The 23,816-nt window shown below is 41.3% G+C and overlaps 1 protein-coding gene across 1 annotated transcript in view; it reads right to left on the reverse strand.

The window, feature by feature from the left end:
• The window catches only part of XRRA1 (X-ray radiation resistance associated 1), a 114,891-nt gene that overhangs the window by 41,554 nt on the left and 49,521 nt on the right, over positions 1–23,816 (reverse strand). The window contains 2 exon segments of the mRNA XM_020989566.2: positions 7,855–7,927; positions 17,813–17,884. Of these exon segments, the coding sequence (XP_020845225.1) occupies positions 7,855–7,927; positions 17,813–17,884 (145 nt within the window).

Consider the following 23,816-nt stretch of genomic DNA (forward strand, 5'->3'; position numbering starts at 1 on the left):
TTCTGAACTCAAATCTCATCCAATCTCATCATCTTCCAGATGAGGAAACTGAGGTCCAGAGGTGGAAGTGCCATGCCCAAGGTCCACACAAGTTAGCAACAAGGACTCCTCAGTCTTATTCCAGGACTCTTTCCACAGCACCATACTCTCTTGTTCTAGCTGTGTCACCCTGGACAAGTCAATTAACCTCTGTTTTCCTCAGGTTCTGCATCTGTAAAATGGGGATGATAATAACAGCACACCTCTCCCAGAGTTGTTGTGATGATCAAATCAGATAATAATTGTAAAGCACTTAGCACAGTGCCTGACACAGAGTAAGCACCATATAAACGTTAGCTATTGTTGTTGTTAGATAAGGGGCTTTGCTCATGTCGGAGTCCAGCATGTGTTACTTCATCCTTACGGAGAACTCCTCATCTCAGAGCTTGTGGGAGCGCTCCCTGGGTCACCAAGAAGAGCTAAGGGACTTACCAGTTCATGGTCATGCTCCTGATCCTGGTCAGAGGTCAGAGGCAGGACTTGAACCCAGGTTTTCCTGACTCCAAAGCCATCTCTCACAGACTTTCCACACCTCTAAGCCTCGGTCAGAGCACGTGCTTGGTAAGGCGTTGTGGAGCTGACCCGAGCTGAATTGAATTCCCTGACCACTGCAGGATGAGGAAAGTCTCTGAAGAGCCCATCAGTTCTGATACTGATCGTTTTGTGTTACTGTTAGTACGGAGAAGGCGGGGAGGGGCTGTAGACCCGGGGAGTGCTGCCTGCTCAGTTCTGCAGTCATGCCTCAAGTACCCTTAAGCCATTGCCTTGGCACTTCCACCATAGTATTTAGGGGAAAGTGTAAGGGGAGAGGCTTGGGGTCATATTGGATTAAACCAACTTGTAGATAATGGGGATCAAGAGGGCCTAGGATTAGTGTAAGGGAAAGGCCAGTCAAGGCACAGCATGGCTTCCATGCCCACAGTGTCGAGACTTGTTTCTTCATCTTATGCAGGTGGTCATGTGTCATGGAATTAGAGTGGTGACTATCATCTACCTCAACGCCCCCACTTCACAGATGCAGAAACTAAGTCTAGAGAAGGGAAGTAACTTGCCAAAGATAGCACAGGCGGCAGGTAGCAGACACAGGGCTAAACGCAGGTCTGCTCATTCTAAACACAGTGCTCTTCCTGCCCCAGTGCACTATCTGTGGTGGTTCATGCCAAAAATCAAAATCAGCTTCCCAGAAGAGATAGCGAGAGGGGTGGGGGTGGTGGTGGGGGTGGGGAGTCCATGGTTCTAGGCACAGCAGAAGAACAGCAGGTTACATGAATCACATCATTGCGCATTTGAGATTTCAGTGGACACTCAGTCCAAGCTGAATGAGAATTCTTTCTACAACACATTTAGCCTTGGCTTGAAGACTTCCAATGACAGGGAGGCCACTCCCTCCTGGGGAAGGCCACCACACTTTTCCATAGCTTTAATTAGCAAGTTTTTCCTTCCGTGAAACCTAAATCTACCCCTGCAACCTCTCCCCATAGTTCCTAGAGTCAAAGCCCAATCCCTCTTGTTTGTGACAGCCCTTAAGTACTTAAAGGTGATTATCTTGTCTTCCTAAATCTTCTCTTCTCCAGAGTAAACATCCCTGGTTCCTCCAATTGAGCTTCATGAAACATGATCTGGAGACTCTTTAGCATTTTGGTTGACCTCCGCTGGATTTTCTCCTCCTTATCAATATCTTTCCTCAAATGAGGTGCCCATAATACACCAGATGTGGTCTGACCAGGGAAAATTACAGCAGGATTACCTTCTTATATCTAGAAGCTGTACTCTTTTAGTAGAGCTCATGCCACATCATACTGTGGACTCACAGTGAATTTGCAGTCCACTAAAACCCCTAGAACTTTTTCTTATCAGAAAAAGATCTTTTTATCATTGTATCCTTATGCCATTTAAGTACAATCCTGTACTTGAGAAATTAATTTCTTGAACCTATGTAAGTCCTAAATTTATCCCAAATAAATGTCATATTAGGAGTCAGCATAATTTTCTAGCCTATCTGTTATCTAATGTGTTAACTACTTTTCCTAGCTTTGTGTGAATTGCTTAGTTGATTAATTTGCTGTCTATTCCTTTAACCAAGTCTTGGGTAAAAATGTTAGCCAACACAGGATCAACCATAGATTCCCCTCAAGGCACTTCTCAGGGCGCTTTATTTTAAGATGAAATCAAGCCATTGATGACTAATCTTTGAGTCTGACCATTAAGTCGGTTCTAAATCTGTCTAATTGTACTATTGGCAAACCTCTGTCTCTCAATCTCTTCCACAGAAATAGCATGAGAGACTTCAATGCTTTGGTTAATAAATGGACAAACTAAATTGACAATGTTCTTCTAATCTACCAGTTTGGTAATGCTGTCAAAAAGGAAATAAAATTAGTTAGGTATGGCTTGATCTTGCTGAAACAATGCTGGCTCTTTGTGATGGAGGTTTCCTTTTCTAAATGTTTACCAAGCATCTCTTTAATATGTTCTAGAATTTCCCCAGAAATCAGTCAAGTTCCCTGGACCGTAGGTTACAGATTCCAATCTTTGTCTTTTTTTCTTTTCCCACATCAGAACACTTGTCTTGCTTTAATAATGTCGTACTTCTCCTGTTCTCTTAAGATCTTTCAAATATCGCTGACTGGTTCAGTAATTAATTCCACCAAACAATTCTTTCAGTACTCAAGGGTAGATGGTTCATGGGGCACAGGTGACTTGGATTTATCAAGAACAGCTTAAACTCTCTCTCATTCCTTCCTTACTTTAAGCATTGATCTTTCCGGTCCAAAGATCATTCTTCTTGGTAGAGAAAACAAAAACAAGAGCAGAATGGAGCAGCTCTTGTCTCTGTTGTGAGTTATCATCACCCCTTCGCCTCAAGCAGTGGCCCCATTCCTTCTCTTGTCTTCTGCTTTTCCCCAAGGTAGATTCAAAAGGATATTTTTTTTTGGTCGTCCTTTCCTTCCCATCCTCCACTTCTTTCTGAGCATTAGCACTCCTGGCACTATTCTAATAGGACAAGGACACTTTCATGTTCATCTGTTTCTTCTATCTTCTATATTTATATTTTAAACATCTAAATTAGTTGGCAAGCTTTCCATATGTTCACATAGGCCTCTTCAAACAACTACAGTTTCTCTTACCATATGCCCCATATAGGACATTCCAGTTCTTGCCTCTCTACCTTTACCCAGACTAAAATAATCTTCCCTCTCACCTCTTGCCTCTTGGAAACCCTAGCTCCCTTCAAAGCTCAACTCAAGTACTAGCTCCTTCAAGAGGTCTTTCCTGGATCCTAGAATTGTTGGTATCCTCCCCCTATGAAATAATTGTGCATTTATGTTATATATATCTTGTGTTTATTTATCTATACCGTAGCCTCCTAGAAGAAAGTAAGCTTCTTGAGGGCAGGGACTGCCCAACTTTTGCATCCCTGATACCTAGCATAGTGCCTGGCAAACAGTAGGTGTTTAATAAGTGCATATTGATTATTTTATCATCCTAGTTTTTTTTGCTTTGAGTCTTTATAATTTAATTCTTGACAGTTTCCCAATTTCCTGGGCTATCAATGTACAATTTTAATTCGTGGTATCCTGCCTATCCTTTCTTTGACTCATTTCAAATCACAGACTTTAAGGGAGAAGAGTTACTTTGCAGGATTTCCATCATTTCCACCCCTGCAACCAGTCCTTTTCTACTGGTGATAATCATATCCACAATTGTTGGTTCCTTTGCCTTTTAAAGGATGAAATTACCATTAAAACCAGTCAAGAACTTACTAACTCCTTTGAGTTTGGCAGAGAGACAGACAGACAGACAAAGAGAAAGAGAGAGAGAGAGGAGAGGGAGGAAGGGAGAGAGACGTCAGTAGGTGTCTGGACTATTAAAATCTCCACTACTACTGTTTTATGCCTCTATGCCACACTTATGCTCTTTTTCCTGAACTCCTCGTCTGTTTCCTCTTTCTGTCCAAGTGGTCTGTAGCATATTCCCATGATATAAACATGTGTTTCTTCCTCCAAGGATCTTTACTCAAATGGTCTCAGCCATGGTTCCCTAGACTCTAGTTCTGGATTTCCTCTTAAGATATAATGCTAACCCCACCGTATCTCTACTTTTACTTATCCAATTCTTCTTAAATAGAGTATGTACCTATGAGACAAATTGTAGGTATGGGTTTCATTTTACCAAATCTCAGTGATATATATGATATCAAATTTATCTCCTCATGTTAGGGCCTCTAGTTCATCTCTTGTTCCCTAAAATCTACGCTTTTGAATATAAACTTTTGAGGCCATGGGTTTTACTACTGGCTATTTTTTTAGGTTTTGTTTCTTATGAGCTTCTTATATCTCAACAGCTACTTTTCCTTCATTGCAGCTTCTTTCCATGGTATCTAACTTGGTGGTTATATATAGCGTCTTCTCCTGTCCTCTTTAGTTTAAAGTGCCTTTGATTAGATTTGCAAGACATAAAGCAGACACATTCTTACATGCTTTTGTAGGCATATTCCATCCTGACTATGAATCTGCATTCCTGTATTTTAGGCCAGGTTTCAGAAACACAAATCCTATTCTCAGACACTGTCTTCTTAACCAGCTGCTCACCTCCCAGATTAGTTTTTCTTTTCTCTGTCTTCTGCCTTTAGTGGATAGCAGTGATGAAACCACAACTTGTGCCCCTAAGGTCTTCGGTTTCTTGCCCAAGACTACATAAATTTTTGGCAATTCTTTTTAAATTTCTTCTGGCAGTACCGTTTGTACCCACATGAATTACCAGAAGTGGGGAGTAGCTATTTTTGACAAATTCTCTTTCATCTCTTGGATACATGCTCTAGGAAGACATCAGGCCTCTCTAGTGCTATTGGGTTGACAAACAACTGCCTCAGTTCCCTTCGGCAGGCAGTCACCAATCACCACTGCTCTCCTCTTTGTCTAATCTTTACTTCTGTCCTCTGGAGCCAAGCAGAACATGTCTAGCTTCTCTTTCACATGACAAACTTTCCAAATACACGAGCCTGATCTCTTATTTTTTCCAAAGGAAACATTTCCAGTTGCTTCAACTGATCCTTGTATGGCATGATCTTGAGGTCCATCTTTTATTATTTATTTATTTATTTATTTAGGCAATTGGGGTTAAGTGACTTGCCCAGGGTCACATAGCTAGTAAGTGTCAAGTGTTTGGCCTGAGGCCAGATTTGAACTCAGGTCCTCTTGACTTCAGGGCCAGTGCTCTATCCACTGCACCACCTAGCTGCCCCTATTGAGGGCCATTTTTCAAAAAAAAAAAAAACCATTCTGCTTTCCTAAAATGTCATATCCAGAACTGAATATACTAATTCCATATGGGGTCCAATCAGTGCAGAATGCTATGGAATAATCAACTCCTTTATACTCTACACTGTCTCTATTAATTCAGTTCAAGATCATATTAGCTATATGCCATATATTTATCCTATACCATATCAGATATATGCTATATGTCACTATTGACTCATACTGAGTGCAATTCATAGAAACCTCCATATCTTTTTTCAGATGCATTTCTACCCAGCCATAGCTCCCCCATCTTGAACTTGTAAAATTGGTATTTTGAATTGAAGTATACATCTTTATCTTTATTCCTAATACATCTTTCCATAATTCCATGATTTCTTCTTATTAGGTTGGTTCAATGATCTTTCAGATTCAGAATTGTCATTCAATATTATCATTCCCAGCTTCGTGTTATTTGCAAATTTGATGAGCATGTCATCCATTCCACCGAAGTGCTAAGCCTGAGGCTCATCCAAGTTATTGATGAAAACGTTAATTACATTTTAATGCAGATGTCTAGTGGGAGTGTTCTAGGGATCTGTGCTTGTTTATGCTATTTATTTATTTTTATCAATGATTTGGTTAAAACACTAGGTTACAGCAGCTTCCTGAGACAAGCCATTACTTTAATGACACCCCCCCCGTTTTTCTGGGTTGTTTCATTTTTTAGAGTTGCTGTTATAAACTCCTAATATGTGCTTGGATCTTAGATTTGGTTATTCTACGATCTCTGTTTTGACTCTGCATGACCTCCAATTTATTTTCTCAATCAGAACTTGGAAAATATCATCTTAATCACTAGTAGCACTTGGACCATCGCTTCTCATGGGCAGGGACAACTTCTAGCTCTGAAATTCTGTTTCAAGGTTCTTTCTAGTTTTAACATTCTATGTTCCAAGGTCCCTTCCAATGCTAATATTCTTACGTTCTAAGTCAATTCCAACATTCTATATTCCAAAGTTCTTTCCAGCTCTGACATTTGGTTTTCTAAGGCCCCTTGCAGCTCTGATATTCTATGTTCCAAGATCCCTTCCAGCTCTGGAATTCTGTGTTCTAAGGTCCTGTCCAGGTCTGACATTCTCCGTTCTAAGGTTCTACAGTCCCTCCCCGGCCCCAAAGTCTGTGCTCTATGATCTCCTCTAGCTCCGACATTCTATGTTCTAAGGTTCCTGCTCTGACATTCTATAATTTTGAAGTTTTTCTTACACAGGTGTTCTGTTTTCCTTTCTCTTTGATTCTGCATATTTCACTGCCCCCTCTAAGAGTATATTTTTCTTTTTTCTAGCTATACAAATCTTTGCTAACCTTCAAAACACAGGTAAGTCAACTCTCTTCCACAAAGCCTTCCTAGACTACTCTAGGTCCCATTTACCTCTTCTTTCCCCTCTGTCTACTTTTCCATCATTTGCCATCTGTATTATTAATTGAGCCATCCTTTTGTATTGCCTTATAACATCTTTATTAGTATCTCAAACTGTTATTTATATTTACTTTTCACAGAATATATAGCACTCTTCTTTACAAAGCACTTTATACTCATGATCTCATTACATCCTCACAACAATCCTATGAGGCACCAGGGAAAGTATTATTATCCCTATTTTAGAGAAGAGGAAGCTGAAGGTCAGAGAGATTAAGTCCAAGGCACACAGTTATTAAGTTTATGGTCTTTTCTCCCCAAGTAGACTATAATCTCCTTGAGGGCAAGACCTTTGTTACATATGTATCTGTATCTCCCATAGTGCCTAGGGCAAGGCCTTGCATACATTAGTTGTCAATTAGATTTAATTCAATAAAACTTTATTAAGCACCTATTTGTAGAGCCCTGTGGTAGGCACTGGATCAAGGATGAAGACAGTCCATACACTCATGGAGCTCCTGACATAGTCATGGAAGGCAACACGTGCACTTATTTCAATATATCAAAGACCCACTGATTTAAAATTGGCAGAAGATCTTCCCAGTGATTCTGATTGCAACCCTCTGAGCAGCAGGGCTAAGAAAAATTCATCAGCTTTTCTGGCCAGGAGCCTCTCTGCACTTAGCTAGGCTGCTCCTCAGATGATGGACACCCAGTTCATTGCCAGGCATATACTTGAAGCCTACAAAACTTGTGTGCCCTTGGCACACTCTTCAAGAATTTGGGGTCATCTGTAAACCACAATGGGGCACCTGAGGAGGATTTCAGTGCAGGGACACATATACCTATAACTCTATAATACAATAGCTCACGGTAAACAGGTTAGGGAGATGCAAACAAAGGTCTTTGCCATGTGGTCGAGGTCATTACTGACTGGGACAATAAGGGACGGCTTCACAGAGAAGCTGACACCTGAGGGAGGCTTTGAAGGAAGGGTAAGGTGTCAGTAGGCAACAGTGTTGGTGGGGGTGGAGGCGGGCAGGCTCTACCGGTTTAGAGAGCGGAGTGAGCAAAGGCCATCAGTAAGCAATAGTGAAATCAGAACAGTTGAGAGCTAGTGTGGGACAGTGGCATTTCCATCAGAGGACAGCTTACCTAGAGGTAACAAGTTTTCCGATGCATTTATAAAAACAACAGCGTCAAAGTGCCTGAAGTCCTTTTCCTTAGCCTGAAGGGGTGGGGTGACAAGACAAAACAAAGCAAAGCACAGTATTATTTCCATTTCAGGAAAACTTGGTGGGCTTTAAGGGCAATGTTCCATGGAAAGCTATGTCTTATTAAGGATAATAGAACTCTGTAATAAAGTAGTTTCCTCTACCACAAATCTAATTACTCTCCTAGTCACATCAGGTTCCTTGTGTACATAATTCTGCAGAGGTCATTGCACTCATTATAATAGGGAAAGCCTGAACCCAGAGTGGGGATCATACTGGGTGAAATTCTAGAGGGGCAGCATGTAACAGAAAGAATGCCGGACTGCTGGGTTTAAATTTTGGCTCTGCCATTTATTACCTGTGTGATCCTGGGCAACTGGCCCCTTCTCCTTGGCCAGGCAAACCCCTCTACATGTACCCTCAGTCCCACCTCATTCCATTTCACCTTCTTTGGCAGATTGTTACCACCTTCTCTCTAATCTTCAGTCTCTCCTTAGCTACTAGCCCCTTCTCTGCTGCCTACCAATATGTTCATGTCTTCCCCACCTTTAACCCCACCCCCCACACTTGATAGGATGATGCTCACAGGTTATCATCCTAGGTCTCTCTGCTCCCTTTCTCTATTACATTCCTTGGGAAATCCAACTTTATTCAATACCTCGATTCCCTCTCTTCTCACTCTTCCACATTCTCTGCATCTCACCATTCAACTGAAACTGCTCTTCCCAAAGTTGCCAATGATCTAATCTATTGGTTGTTATCCTTCTTGACTGCTCTGAAGCCTCTGATACTGTCAGTCTTTTTCTTCTCCTGGATGTTTTGTCCTCACTAGGTTTCATGACATTGCTCACTCCTGGTGTTTCTCCCATCTCTCTGACAAGTCTTCTTAGTCTCCTTTGCTGCAGGTGATCCCCATCCAGGTGATCCCCCTTAACCATCGGTATCCCCCAAGGCTACGCCCTGGGCCTTCTCTTCTCCCTCTATACTACCTTGTTTGCTGGTGTCATCAGCTCCCATGGGTTCAGTTGTCATGCATTTATTCAGATAATTCCCAGATTTATATAGCCATCCCTAGTTTCTCTCCTGAGTTTCAGTCTCACACCATCAAGTTCCTTTTAAACTTCTTGAATCGGATGTCTTACAGATATCTCAAGCTCAACACACCCAAAGCAGAGCCTATTATCTTTCCAAAACCCCCCTCTTCCCAGCTTCCCTATTACTGTTGAGGACACTACCATCTTCCTCACATACACAATCTATCACTGAGTCTTGTTATTTCTACCTTCACAATATCTCTTGTCTATCATCCCATTTTCTCTGCTCATATGGGCACCATTTTGGGACGGGCCCTCATCATTTAGTGCCTGAATGATTATGGTACTGTCTTCTAGTTGGTTGCTCCTGCCTCAGTCTCTCCTTACTCCAATGCATCCTTCAATTAACTGTCAAAGTGATTTTCCTAACGTGTAGGTTTGATCATGTTACCTCTCCACTTAATAAATCCCACTCACTTCCTATTAACTCCAATATCAAGCAAAAACCCTCTATTTGGCTTTTAAAATCATTCACAACATGGCGTTTCCTACTTTTCCAATCTTCTTACTTCTAACACCCCCTTCCTCTCCACAATACTCTTCTATTCAGAGACGCTCTGCGTGCTGTTCCTCAGACAAGTCAACAAGCATTTATTAAGTTCCCACTATATGCCAGGCACTGTGCTAAATGATGGGGATGCAAAGAGTGGCAAAAGACAGTCCCTGCCCTCAAGGAGCTCACAGTCTAACAGGGGAGACAACATATAAACAACTATGTGCAAATTAAATAAAGTGGAGAAAATCAGCTGAGGAAAGGCACTGGCATTAAGGGAGACTGGGAAATGCAGAAGGTGGGACTTCCGTGTTCCTTGCCTACAACACTCTTATCTCCTGACTTGTGTCTTTGTACTGGCCATTCCCATACCTGGAATGTTCTCCCTCCTCATCTCTGCTTCCCTGGCTTCCTTTAAGACTAAGCTTAAATCCCACCTTCTGGAGACTTTTCCTGGTTCCCCATCCACCCAGGTCTTCCCCTCCTCCTACTCAAGTGCTAGAGCTTTTGAAATCACCTTACATTTACTTCTATTTAGTTACATAGTTGTTTGCATGTTGTTCCACTAGACTGTGAACTCCCCAAGAGTAGGGATCATGTTTTTTGCCTTTCCTTGTATGCCCCAGAGCTTAGCACAGTGCCTGGCACACAGTAGGCATTTAATAGATTCTTTTTGACAAGAATCTCTGGGCTTCAGTTTATTCAACTATCAAAATGTAGGGATTGGACTAAATAATCTGTAAAGTTCCTTTCATCTCCAGAGCTTAAAGATCTGGCCTCTTTTCTCTGTTCTGCCTCTTAAGCAAATCCTTTAAATTTCCCTGAGTCTCAGTTTCTTTATCTGTAAAATGGGACAGCCAAGCTTTATATGACTGATTTCACTGAATTATTGTGAGGAAATTATTTTTTAATTCTTAAAGGATTATAGAAATTTGATTAATATGATTTGCTGTCCTTTTCTGAGTCTCTATCTCCTTATCTGAAATTGGGAATAATACTTTCACTACCTACCTCGCAGGGTGTTTTTAATAATGTCTCTGACAAATCATCAGTGAAGCCTAAGTTTCAATCTCTTCATCTATACAAAAGGACCATAATAATTCCTTCTGTACTTATCTACTGGGCAGGACTATTTGAGGATCAAAAGAGATATCTGAGAGAGCTCTATAATGTGCTAAACAAATATGAGGGGCTATTGTACCAGTTGTCCAATGTCTAACATTTGGTATGTCCTTGCCCCTCCCTGTTTCAAATGCAATTCAGCATGATACGATCTGTTCGAACACATGCCATTGTTCCAGAGCAAGTGTTACCAACTTGAGGTATACTTACCCCTAGGGAAAATGAGAAGCTTATCAAGGGGGTAAAGGGAATTGTTGAGTAAATAATTATATTAGCCTATTGAACTTAATGAATTGCTATATTTTATTTCTTATTGTGCACATGCATGACAAATTCTAGAATGTATTTCCTTTCCTACAAAGGTCACAGGGACGGAAAAAGAGTAGGACCTCTTGTTCCAGAGCACAGTAGAAGTGGACAAAGTCTCCTATTCCCACCGTTAGAAATATTGAAAACACTTAACAATTAGCCCAGTTTGAAGCCTGTGGACCAATTTGGAAGAGAAATTCTTTTCAGATTTTCTTCAACCATCAATTCCTAAACAACATCTTTGTTCCCCTTTCTCCAAGTTTTCTCTTGAAGTCGTTAATCGTGCACCAACCCAACAAAGACCAGGATAAGGCACCCTTTTCCGATGTATCTGAAGACATGGCCCACTCAAGGGCAGTCTCCCCTTTTCCCTGTCCTGAAAAGATTACGGTATCAGAAAGGGGAGATCCCTTGATTAAGTTAGGTCACCTTGGGGGTAGGAGTGGGAGGAAGGCCCTTCAGGAGAGGGAGCAAGGAGGGAATGTGCAATTTTAAAAATTATTCATTTATTTATTTTTATTTTTCGACATTCACTTCCATAAGATTTTAAGTTTTAAATTTTCTCCCCCTCCATCTCCTCCTCCTTCCCCAAGATGACGTGCAATCTGATATAGGCTCTACTTATACATTTACGTTAAGCGTATTTTCCCAGTAGTTATGATGTAAAGAAGAATTAGAACTAATGGGATGAACCACAAGAATGAAGAAACAAAACAAAACCACCAAAGAAAAGGAGAGCAAATAGTCTGCTTCCATCTGCATTCAGACTCCACAGTTCTTTCTCTGAAAGTGGACAGCATTTTCCGTCATGAGTCTTTTGGAGTTGTCTTAGATTCTTGCAGTGCTGAGAAGAGCTAAGTCTACCAAAGTCAGTCATCGCACAGTATGGCTGCCACTGTGTACAATGTTCTCCTGGTTCTGCTCATTTCACTCAGCATCAGTTCATATAATTCTTTCTAGGTTTTTCTGAAGTCCATCTGTTCATCATTTCTTATAGCACAATAGTATTCCGTTACATTCATATACCACAACTTGTTCAGCCATTCCCCAGTTGATGGGCATCCCCTCAATTTCCAGTTCTTTCTTTTTTTTTTGGTGAGGAAATTGGGGTTTAGCGACTTGCCCAGGGTCACACAGCTAGTAAGTGTCAAGTGACTGTTCTGAGGCCACATTTGAACTCAAGTCCTCCTGACTTCAGGGCCAGTGCTCTATCCACTGCGCCACCTAGCTGCCCCTTCAATTTCCAATTCTTGCCTACCACAAAAAGAGCTGCTATAAATATTTTTGTACATATGGGTCCTTTTCCCATTTTTATGATCTCTTTGGGATACAGACCTAGAAGTGACATTGCTGGATGAAAGGTTATGCACAATTTTATAGCCCTTTGGGCATAGTTCCAAATTGCTCTCCAGAATGGCTGGATCAGTTCACAACTCCCCCAACAATGCATTAGTGTGAATGAGTGATTTTGGAAAGAGAATTGTATGAAAGATTAAGTGACTATTGGTGTACTATGCGAAGTAAAATGTCAATGCTAAACAGCAACTGTTGTGAAATTTTCCTTCTCCAGGATACCTATTACTTCAAAAGATCTTGCAACTGATGGTATGAGAACTCTGTCAGTTTAGACATTTCTCTCTTAAGCTAGAAATGCTTGGATTAAGAATAACTAAACAAATTAAGAAAAGGCTTATACCTAAAATGTAGAATGTAGGACTAATGCTATATGCATACACATATACACATACATATATATTATATGGCATTTCATATATATAGATAATATTAATAGGCATTAGTCTTATACTATACATATATCTACATATATATTTGTTCCACAGCAAGTAATATTGTATAGTGTAAAGAATAGAGGAATAGGAGTCCTGGATCTGACACTAATCAATCTTCTCCTCTCTAAGCCTCAACTTCTCAATCTGTAAAATGGGGATAATAAATCTTGCACTCCCTTACTGTACTGAGTAGTTGTAAGGATCAAAATAGATAAAGGAGATTATAAAGCACTCTGGGATTTCTTTCTTTTTTTTTTTTAGGCAGTTGGGGTTAAGTGACTTGCCCAGGGTCACACAGCTAGTACAGGTCAAGTGTTTGGTCTGAGGCCAGATTTGAACTCAGGTCCTCCTGAATTCAGGGCCGGTGCTCTCCACTGTGCCACCTAGCTGCCCCCGAGCACTCTGGGATTTCAAGAGATTCTCTTCATCTGGGCTTTTTTTCAAGTAGTGTGTTGTCAGTGCATCAACAAACAATTTGTTGAGTTGTTTCAGTTGTATCAGTTGTATCCGACTCTTTGTGAGCCGTTTGGGGTTTTCTTGGCAGAGATACTGGAGTGGTCTGCCATTTCCTTCTCCAGCTCATTTTACACATGAGGAAACTGAGGCAAACAGGGTGAAGTGACTTGCCCAGGGTCACACAGCTAGTAAGTGTCCGAAGATGGATTTGAGTTTGTGAAGAAGAGTCTTCCTGATTCTAAGCTCCTTCCACCATGCCACCTCAAATACTCACATATAAATGAATCATTAGGGCCCAGAGGCAAGAAGGGAGGCAGGGAGGCAGGTGGAGTGGAGCGCTGGGCAGCCTTGGGGATGGAGATAGTCAATGCAGGGCAGCTGGGCAGCCCAGTGGACAGAATGCTGGGCCTGGAATCAGAAAGATTTATCTGTGTTCTTGTTGTTGCTGCTCAATCATTCAGTCATCTCTGCCTCTTTGGGACCCCATGGACCACAGCGCCAACCTCTTCTGTCCTCCACTATCTCTTGAAGACTGTCCACGTTCACGTTCATTGTTTCCACGACATATCTATCTATCTCATCCTCTGCCATCCCCTTTTCCTTTTGCCTTCAATCTTTCCTAACATCAGGGTCTTTTCCAATGAGTTCTGTCTTCTTCCTGAGTTCAAATCTGTCCTCAGACACTTCCTAGCTGTGTGACCCCGGGTAAGTCACTTAACCCTTTTTGCCTCAGTTTCCTCATCTATAAAATGAGCTGGAGAAGGAAATGGGAAATCACTCCAGTATCTTTGCCAAGGAAACCCCAAATGGGGTCACAAAGAGTTGGACATGACTAAAAACTACTCAACAACAACAACAAATGACCTAAGGTATCTCACATGACCTCTCTGGGCCTCAGTTTCTCTGTAAAATCAGGTCACTGGACTAGATGGTTTCCAGCACTGAGCCCATTAACAGGCCCATAGTAGGAATTTGATAAATGTTTATTAAATTATTTAAGTGAATTGAATCTCTAAGGTCCTTTCTAGTATTAGAATGTCAGTTTGGTAAGAGCAGTATTATATGCAGGTGATTGACATCCTGTTGTTGCAACATTAAGATGGGTCTTGAGACATTTTATAGTCTAACAGAATCATGGAATATTTTGCCTCAAGCGTTTTGGTGGCAACAATTTATGGCACTAAGTGGGATGTTCCTGTACCCACATGCTTGTCTGTTTTTTTTAACATTATTACTTATAAAGGAAGTCTCTGTGCTTGTAATAATAATAATGATGATGATTATTCTCATTTACCTAGCCCTTAAAGGTTTAGAAAGCACTTTCGTCACAACCTTGTGAAAGAAGAACTTGAAGCTATCAACAACAATGTGGGGGAAAATGCTTCAAATCATTGATAATGAGAGAAGTACAAATTAAAGCAGGTCTGTGTTCCAATCAAAGACCCATCAGACTGACAAAGCTGACAATAAAGGGATGGTGACAAATGTTGGAGGGGCTGAGGGGAAAGAGGCATATTAATGCCCTATTAGTGCTATTCGGGCTGTGAATTAGCACAGCTATTTTGGAAAGCAATTTGGACCTATGCCCCAAAGGTTACTAAATCATGCATATCCTTTGACTCAGTACCACTGTTAGATCTATACCACAGAGAAATCAAAGAGGAAATGGAGCCACATGTGCAAAAATATTTATAGCAGCTCTTTTTGTGGTGGCAAAGAACTGGAAACAAAGGAGATGCTCAGCAATTGGGGGATGGCTGAAAAAAAAACTATGGTACATGAATAGAACAAAAAAATAAATTTATGAAAAGGGATGGCTTCAGAAAAATTTGGGAAGACTTGTATGAAATGATATAGAATGAAATGATTAGTACCAGGAGAATGATTTATAAAATAAAAACAACATTTTAAAGATGAAAAAATTTTGAGACTTGAGAACTCTGATAAACCCAATGACCAGCCATGATTTCAAAGAACCGATGATGAAGCATGCTACCCACCTCCTCACAGAGAAGCAATAAATTCTAGGTGAAGAGTGAGACATACATCTTTTCAACATGGTCAGTGAAGGAGTATGTTTTGCTTGACTAAATATTTGTTATCAGTGTTTTGTTTTTCTCTTTTTCCTTCTCAGTGGAAAAAAATGTGTGTGTGTGTGTGTGTGTGTGTGTGTGTGTGTGTGTGTGTGTGTGTGTGTGAGCAGGAGCAACAGGGAGAGAAAATAAATGTTTGTTAATTGAAAAAGATATCAATAAAACCTTAATTTAAACAAAAAAAACCTTTGGGATAGGTTGTACAAGTACTACTATTTCAAATGAGAAAAACTGACATTCAGAGAGGAGAAGTGAGTTTGACCAATGTCCTAAAACTAGGTTTAGAACCAGGATGTGGACCCAGAACTTCTGACCCCAAATCTAGGACTTCACAACTACATGAAAACATGTTTGAGGACTTCAGTGACCCATGAGTTTTTGTGTGAAAACCCTGCACTATTACAGACCACAGCTCCCGCACAGCTTAAGGATCATTTTAAGAGTTGCTGGGCCCATACAAAGCTGTGCCCAGGAGGTCAGTACTTTGGTGGTGAGTTTCTCTACCCAGAGCTGGTCTGGTGCTAATATACCAGACACCTATATATAGGCTGTCCCTCAGCCTTATTTTTTCTTATTTACTTTTTCTGGGGGAGGAGGATTAGTTGGGCCCTAAGGCCAACAGGAGGGAGTGTGGGGAGAGCCATGCTTAAAGATTTTCCAGCTCACAAGACCTGTCAAAGTTGGTCCTCTACTAGTCTGATCATTCAGGAATCAGGGCCTTCCCTATGCTACATCAAAGCAAAAATAAACCTTTACTTGTGTAGAAGGTTTTATATTTTTCAAAGGGCATTATCATTTACAAAGTGTTTTAAAGCCCACAAATCCCTTTGTAGTTTATAAAGTTTTGTAATTTGCGATTTATAATGTACAGTTTACAATGTGCTACACAGCTCCGGGGATTCGTGCTTGGTCCTAGGCCTTTTAATATTTTGTCAATGACTTGGAGTGAGGCAGGGACAGAATGCTTTATCAGATGTGGAGATGACACTAAGCTGGGAGGGGCAGTTAGCACAGTTCATGACAGAGCTAGCATCCAAAAGGTCTGGACAGGCAAGAGCACTAGGCTGAACTGAATAAGGATCAATTTCCTAAGTACAAGGTGGGGGCAGGATGGTGAGCACTTTGTAAAGGGGGGTTTTAGTGCTCTGCAGACTCAATGTGAGCCAGCAGTACGGTGGTACAGGCAGCCCAGAAAGCTCCCACCATCTGGGGCTCCATGACGGGAGGTAATGAAGGCCTAATTGTGGTTTACCCTGGACAGAGCTCATCTGGAAGGTTGGTTCAGTTCTGGGCACCCCAGTTTAAAGACACTGATAAAGTCAAGAACCTCTGGAGAGAGCTACCAGGATGGATGGTGAAGGGTCTTGAGTCCATGTTGCATGAGGACCATCTGAAGCTGAGGCTCCTTAGTCAAGGGAAGAGAAGACTGGGGGGAACATGAGAGCTGTCTGTAAGTATCTGAAGGTCCGTCGTGTGGAAGCGGGATCACGCTTGTTCTGTTGGGCCCCAGAGGGCAGAAGCAGGAGCAGGGGGCAGAAAGTTGCAAAAAGGCAGATATAGGCTTGGAGTCGGGAAAAACTTCTTAACAATCAGAGCTGAACGTAGGATGGGCTGCCTCAGGAGGCAGAGGGTGCCCTCCTCTGTGGATGTCTTCATGAAGAGACCAGGAATTTTAGTGACATTGCTACTACTAAAACTGCTACTATTATTCCTGTTGTTGCTATTGTTACAATTATTATCATTATTACTGTTATTAAGATTCCTTTGGATTATGAGCTCAGGCTAGATGGCTTCTTCTAACTCTAAAATTCAAATGTCTTCATGTTGTCTCACTAGATCCTCACAGTAGGGTAGCCCAGGGAGAAGGCAATCATTATCCTCATTTTAAAGAAGGGGCAGCAGGAGGGCAGCTAGGTGGCACAGTAGATAGAGCACCAACCCTGGAGTCAGGAGGACCTGAGTTCAAATCTGGCCTCAGACACTTGACACTTACTAGCTGTGTGACCCTGAGCAAGTCACTTAACCCCCATTGCCTAGCAAACAAGCAAAAAACAAACAAACAAAAAAAAAATAAAGAAGGGGCAGCTAGAGTGCCAGGCCTGGAGTCAGGGAGATTCATCTTCATGAGTTCAATTACTAGCTGTATGACCCTGGGTAAGTCACTTCACCTTCTTTTACCTCAGTTTCCTCATGTGTAAAATGAGCTGGAGAAAGAAATGGCAAACCACTCCAGAATCTTTGCCAAGAAAATCCCAGATGGGGTCACAAAGAGTTGGACACAACTGAAAAATGACTGAACAACAACAACATTTTGCAGAAGAAGAAACTGAAGACCAGAGAGGGTATCTTGTATGCCCAGGCAGCAAGCAGGAGGCCCAGGCCCAGGACCTCAGGCCTCCCAAATCTTAGCCCACCATCCACTCGGTGGCACCACAATCAGGTCCTGCCAAGTGAAGTTGCCAACGGTGATAAACGGCAGCATGTTTCTCTTGGGATCAGAGAATAGCCTAGGCAGAGACTGTAAGAAACAGTTTCTACTTACTTTTGCAATCTTCTGGCCACTGATATTCACAGCGCACAAATCTGTAGGTCTCTTTACACTGTGGTGCTTCAGCTGGAAAACCAAACAACAGTCAGCTCTTTTCATTACCGCTCAAACAAGAGAGTTCTTTAATCCAAGCGCAACACTGAAGGCCTTTCCAAAATGCCAAATGTGCACAGGCAATGTCATTCAGCCCACAGCAGTGTACAGCACCGTCATTTGGAGTTGTGCAAAAAAAAAAAAAAAGATCCCAAATCCTTCCAGATCTTAAAACACAGAACACAGAATGTTAAAACTGAAAGCTCGTTTAATCCAGCCAGTTCAATCTAATTCAACAAGCACTCACTGGGGAGGCCACAGAGACAAAAATGAAATATTTCCTGCCCTCAAGGAGCTTACCTTCTCGTGGAGAGGTAGAATTTACATACAGATAAATAAATACAAACTAATTTCAGGAGGGAGAGAGTTCTAGCAATGGAGTGGATCAGGAAAGGCTTCCCATAGGAAGTATGAACTCAGCTGAACTTTCAAAGAAGCTAGGAATTTTAAGGGGAGGGAGTGCATTCCAGGCTGGGGGGGCAGTCTATGCAAAGATATGGCGGTAGAAAATGACATGTGCTAGTTTGGGGAACAATTAGCAGGTCAGTCTGGCTGTGACACAGAATATGTGGAGGGAAGTAGTATGAAATAAATATGGAACCAGCTTGCGGAGGGGCCTTAAAATGTCAGATGGAGGAGTTTATCTTTTATCTTAGACACAGTAGGAGAGCACTGAGTTTCTGAGGAGAGGAATGATATGGTCAGACCCCTGTCTCAGTAATCTGGTAGCCCTTAGAGAATGGATTGGAGAGGAGAGAGAGTAGACTCATGGAGACCAGTTTTAAGTAAGCTATTGCAATGATCAATGCAATAAGTGATGAGGACCTGTGCTAGGCAGAGTCAGCATGGGTGGAGAGACAGGTGCCAATGTGAGGAATGTCGTGGAAGGAGAATTGGTAACTGAATGTGGGGGACAAGGAAAAGAGAAGAATAGAGGGGAACTTTGAAAGACAAACTTAGGGAACTGGAAAGAGAGTGGGGTCTTCAACTGATCTAGGGAAGTCTGAGGGAGGGAAGGATTCAGGTGGGGAGGGGAGGAATATAATGAGTTCTACCTATGATGTGGATGGGATATCCAGGTGGAGATTTTCAGTAGCAGACAGTGCTGCAGGACTGTAGTTGTCCCCTACGCCCATCCTCTCCTCCAAATTTCCCTATTTCTGTTTTTTTGTTATTGTTCAGTCTTTTTCAGTCATGTCTGACTCTTCATGACCCCATTTAGGGTTTTCTTGGCAAAGATACTGGATTGGTTTGCCATTTCCTTCTCCAGCTTATTTTACAGATGAGGAAACTGAGGCAAACATGGTTAAGTGACTTGCCCAAGGTCACATATTGAGGCCAGATTTGAACTCAGGAAGTTGAATCTTTCTGACTATTCAATGTGCACCTCACTGCCCTATTTTTATTTAGAGTATCACTATCTTTTCAGTCACCCAGGTTCAAATCCTCCACATAATCCTTGACCACCTCTCCTTCACCCTCCTCCCTCCATATAATGAATCATGAAGATTTATTGATTCTACTTCCTTATCTCTCACATTTCTGCTCTCCTCTCACAGAGAATTTGGGCTTTCATAACTTTTCACTTTCTTGCACCAATTGCCAGAGCTTTCTAATTGGGCTCCTAGCTTGTGGTCTTCCCTACTCCCCATTCCAATTCATCCTCAACACAGCTGCCAAAATAATCTTTTTAAACCAAAAGTCAGATCATGTTGCTCTTTTATTGAAGAATCTTCAGCACTTTTAGGAGAAGGGTTCTTAACATGGGATTCATGGACACTGCCCTCTCCCCCCAGAAAAAGAGGTTTGTGGATAGTTTTTTGTTTTTGTTTTGTTTTTGGCTAGGCAGTGGGGTTAAATGACTTGCCCAGGGTCAAGCAGTTAGTAAGTGTTAAGTGTCTGAGGCCAGATTTGAACTCAGGTCCATCCTGACTCCCAGGCCAGTGCTCCATCCACCGCACCACCTAGCTGCCCCACATGGAAAGTTTTCAGAGAGTTTGTGGAATTTGCTTTTTCAATACCTTATAACTGTGTGTCAATTATAATTGGTTTTCTTTTCATCCTACATATTTTATTTTATGCATTTTAAAGCATTGTTCTGTGAAGGGGTCCATAGCTCTTCACCAGACTGACTGCCAAAGGGGTCTTTTTTCTTAAATAAACAGAGTTTAAGAACTCTAAGATAAATGGCAGTTAGTTAGTATGGCACATAAAGACCTTCCCAATCTGACTTTGGCTCGCCTTTCCAGGCTTATTTCTTTGTGGACTTCACAATTCAGCCAAACTGGCCTGCTCTAAACTCAGAAGCCGTATCTGGACTCTATTTTTGGAATACATTTGGTATGCACTTCATCTTCAACATCTACCTCTTAGAATCCTTGGCTTCTTTTCAAGGCTCAGGGCCTGATTCTTCTGGGCCAGTGTTGGGGAACCTGCAGCCTCTAGCCACACGTGGCCCTCTAGGTCCCCAAATGCAACCCTTTGACTGAATCCAAACTTCACAGAACAAATCCCCCCTTCATAAAAGGATTTGTTCTATACAACTTGAACTCAGTCAAAAGGCTGCACCCAAGGACCTGGAAGGCCACACGTAGCTTCTAGGTTGCAGGTTCTCCACCCCTGCCCTAGTCCTTTGTTCTTTCTCCCTCCTCAAATAATCATTTACATGCTTATTTGCTTACATATTATATTCTCACCACCCCTGCCGCCATATAAGCTTCCCCAGGGATTGTTTTTTGTTTTATATTTGTATGCCCAGTACCCTAGAGCAGTGCCTTGCACATGTATTAAGTAGGCACTTAATAAAAGCTCATTTTCCTGGATTACAACAGGAGGTTTTAACCTTTTATTGTGTTATGGGTTCCTCTGGTAGTCTGGTGAAACCTGTGGACCCCTTCTCAGAATAACATCTTTAAACACATAAAATAAAATATATGGGGTTACAAAAGAAACCAATTATATTGAAATACAATTATCAAAATATTACAAACACTGTTACACACAAGTTCATAGGCCTCAGGTTAAGAACCTTAGATCAGAGAGAGATTAGGACTGGATATATAATTTTAGGACATGGTGATTAAACCTTGGGAGCTGGTGAAAGAGAACAGAGAGACAAAAAGGTGTTAAGTATGGAGTTTGGGGGACCACCATATATATTGGGTGATGGATAGATGGGGATATTGTGAAAGAGACTAAGGAGGCACAGGCAGACAGGAGGAGAACCAATACAAAACAGTGTTTTAAAAAGGAAGAAACTGAGGTCAATGAAGAGAAGAAGCTTGTCCAACATCACACCCAGTCAGCAAATGCTGGAACTACGTGCTCATTTGATAGCAGGCAGGTTAAGTCTTTCCCACTTTATCATGCTGCCTTCCCCATAGCTTCCCATACTAACTGATGACCTCTCTTTATCTAGTTATTAGCATGACTCAAAATAGAGAGAGAAGAGTATTTCCCAAAGCCTCATGATTGTTGGACAAAGAAGAGGCTCATCTATCTAGTTTCTGTAAAGCATCCTACTTGAGAAGCAGAGCCAATGAATTACTTAGACAGTGGAGCCATCTAATAGCCATCTAAAAGGAATTTATTTGGACCTAAAGACTGTTCATTTATTCATTCATTCAACATTTGTTGAATATACTTGGCACAGATATCTAGCCACTAGGTACATGAAATCATAGAATTATAGAATTGGAAAGGACATTACAGGTCTAGTTAAGGATAGTATAATCCCTAACTAAAATATGGTTTATTACAACCCAAGAAATGATCATCCTATCTCTTCTTGCATACCTCTAGTGATAGGAAGCTTACTATATCACAAGGTAGCCCATTCCATTGTGGAAGAGCTAATTGTTAGGAAGTTCATCTTTATATTGAGCTTTCTGACTCCCTATAACTTTAATAATTCAATTCAATAATAGGGCCTTGTGCTTAGCACTAAGGATACGTTTATCTCCAGCCCTGACCTCTCTTCTGAGCTCTAGATCCACATCTCTGACAAATTATGAAAATTTCCACCTGCATGTCTCACTGGTACCTCAAACTCAATATATCCCAAGGCCAAATTTATTATCTTTTTAAAAAGCTTTATTATAAACTTGATAACCATCCATAAGAATAAATAAAAATAAATATGCAAAAAGGAATAAAATTATACATAGGGCATTAATATAGAGAGCCCAATATTGTAAGAAAAGTCAAATAAATACATGAAAAATAACCCACCAAAAATCTGTTTACCTTATATTCTCTTCTAAGTCCATTTGATATTTTTGTTCACTATTCTATGTAAGGGGAGGTGTTCAGTTGATTCACTGATCAATTTGATGAGCTCTCTAATGAAGTGTTAGGGTACACTTTTGTTTGGTGCTATCTAAGGGGCACCTTCCCATGATATGCCCATTGGGATCTGACAGGGTACAGGGAATTCAAACTGATTCATGGACAGACTCAGGGGGATGACCTCTCATTGTAGGATTGTCCCTCTATGTGGTGGAGCCTTCCATCTTTTTTGTTTGCTTGCACTCATGGACTTTGAGAAGACAAACCAGTATGTAGTAGAGTATGCTTATGTTATTGAAGGAGTGGAGGAAGGAACCTATGCCCATGCACAATTTCTGCCCTCAGGAATGCGATGGCAACCTACAGTAGAAGCACATGGCAGAAGTGGACATGTGCTTACACTCAGCTTGAGAGGAAACTATGATGAAACAATTTCTAACTCCTGAGAAAAATTAATGATGACTCAATGGCAAAAGCTTATGGTAGTCTGCACATGTTTGTTTCAGTGGCCCAAGAGAGAAGTACCTCAAATTACTGGTTATATTCTGTCTTTCTATTTGTTTTCCTGACCACAGGTTGGAGACCTAAGAATAGACTTTCCCAGTTCATAAGATGGCAGTAATTGAGACACTGATAGAGTTTCTGCAAAAGCACATAGCACAGATATATGGCCCGAGGAGAGAGACCTTGAGAAATTTTCCCATTCCCTGGAATTACTTCTTCAGTAACCTAATTTTGGGGGTTTTGAGTTTGGGAATAAGACCTAGATTCTAGAACTTCAGGGGTTCTTAACCTCATATCTGTGAACTTATTTCTTCAAATATTTTGATAACAATACTTCAACATAACTGATTTCCTTTGTAATCCTATGTTTTTTATTTTATGAATTTTAAAACATTATTCTGAGAAAGAATTGGGACTGCCTAATGGGTCCATCACACACACACACACACACACACACACACACATTAAGAACTTCTATCCTAGAAAGAGAAGAGGATTTCCCAATGCATCGTGACTGTTGGACAAAGAAGAGGCTCATCTATCTAGTTTCTGCATAGCATCCTACTTGAGAAGCAGAGCCAATGAATTACTTGGACAGTAGAGCTCCAAAAAGAAGAGGGTTGCTTGATCAGTAGCCCCCAGAGTATGTTTATTTTTCAGGAGGAGTATAAACCATAAGGTGGCGCTAGACATCCATCAATGACCCCATGAAGAGAGTTTTTCCAATGGTATGTCCAGGTTGAATCATCATTACATAAGAAAGAGACTGTAGAGAATGGATACAGAGATATTGGTTGTAGAATGTCTTCTTTGGAAAGGAGAAATTGGAGAAGCTGAAGGAGGAAAGTGGTTAGAACTGAAGGCAGAGATCTCACTTCTGGTAAATGCAGAGAAAAGGGAGAATTTTGTAGTATCTGGTTAGGGAAGGCAATGTTTTTATTTCAGCTAAGTGAGAAAGACAGAAATTAATGGGGCTCAAATACACCTTTCCAGAGAGAACAAAGTATTCCTTTAAAACAGAAAGAAATAAGGGGCAGTTAGGTGGCGCAGTGGATAGAGCACCTGCCCTGGATTCAGGAGGACCTGAGTTCAAATCCGGCCTCAGATCAGATAC

Source organism: Phascolarctos cinereus, unplaced genomic scaffold, assembly GCF_003287225.1.
Source record: "Phascolarctos cinereus isolate Bilbo 61053 unplaced genomic scaffold, phaCin_HiC Scaffold_726;HRSCAF=1367, whole genome shotgun sequence".
In the NCBI taxonomy this organism is placed as follows: Eukaryota; Metazoa; Chordata; class Mammalia; order Diprotodontia; family Phascolarctidae; genus Phascolarctos; species Phascolarctos cinereus.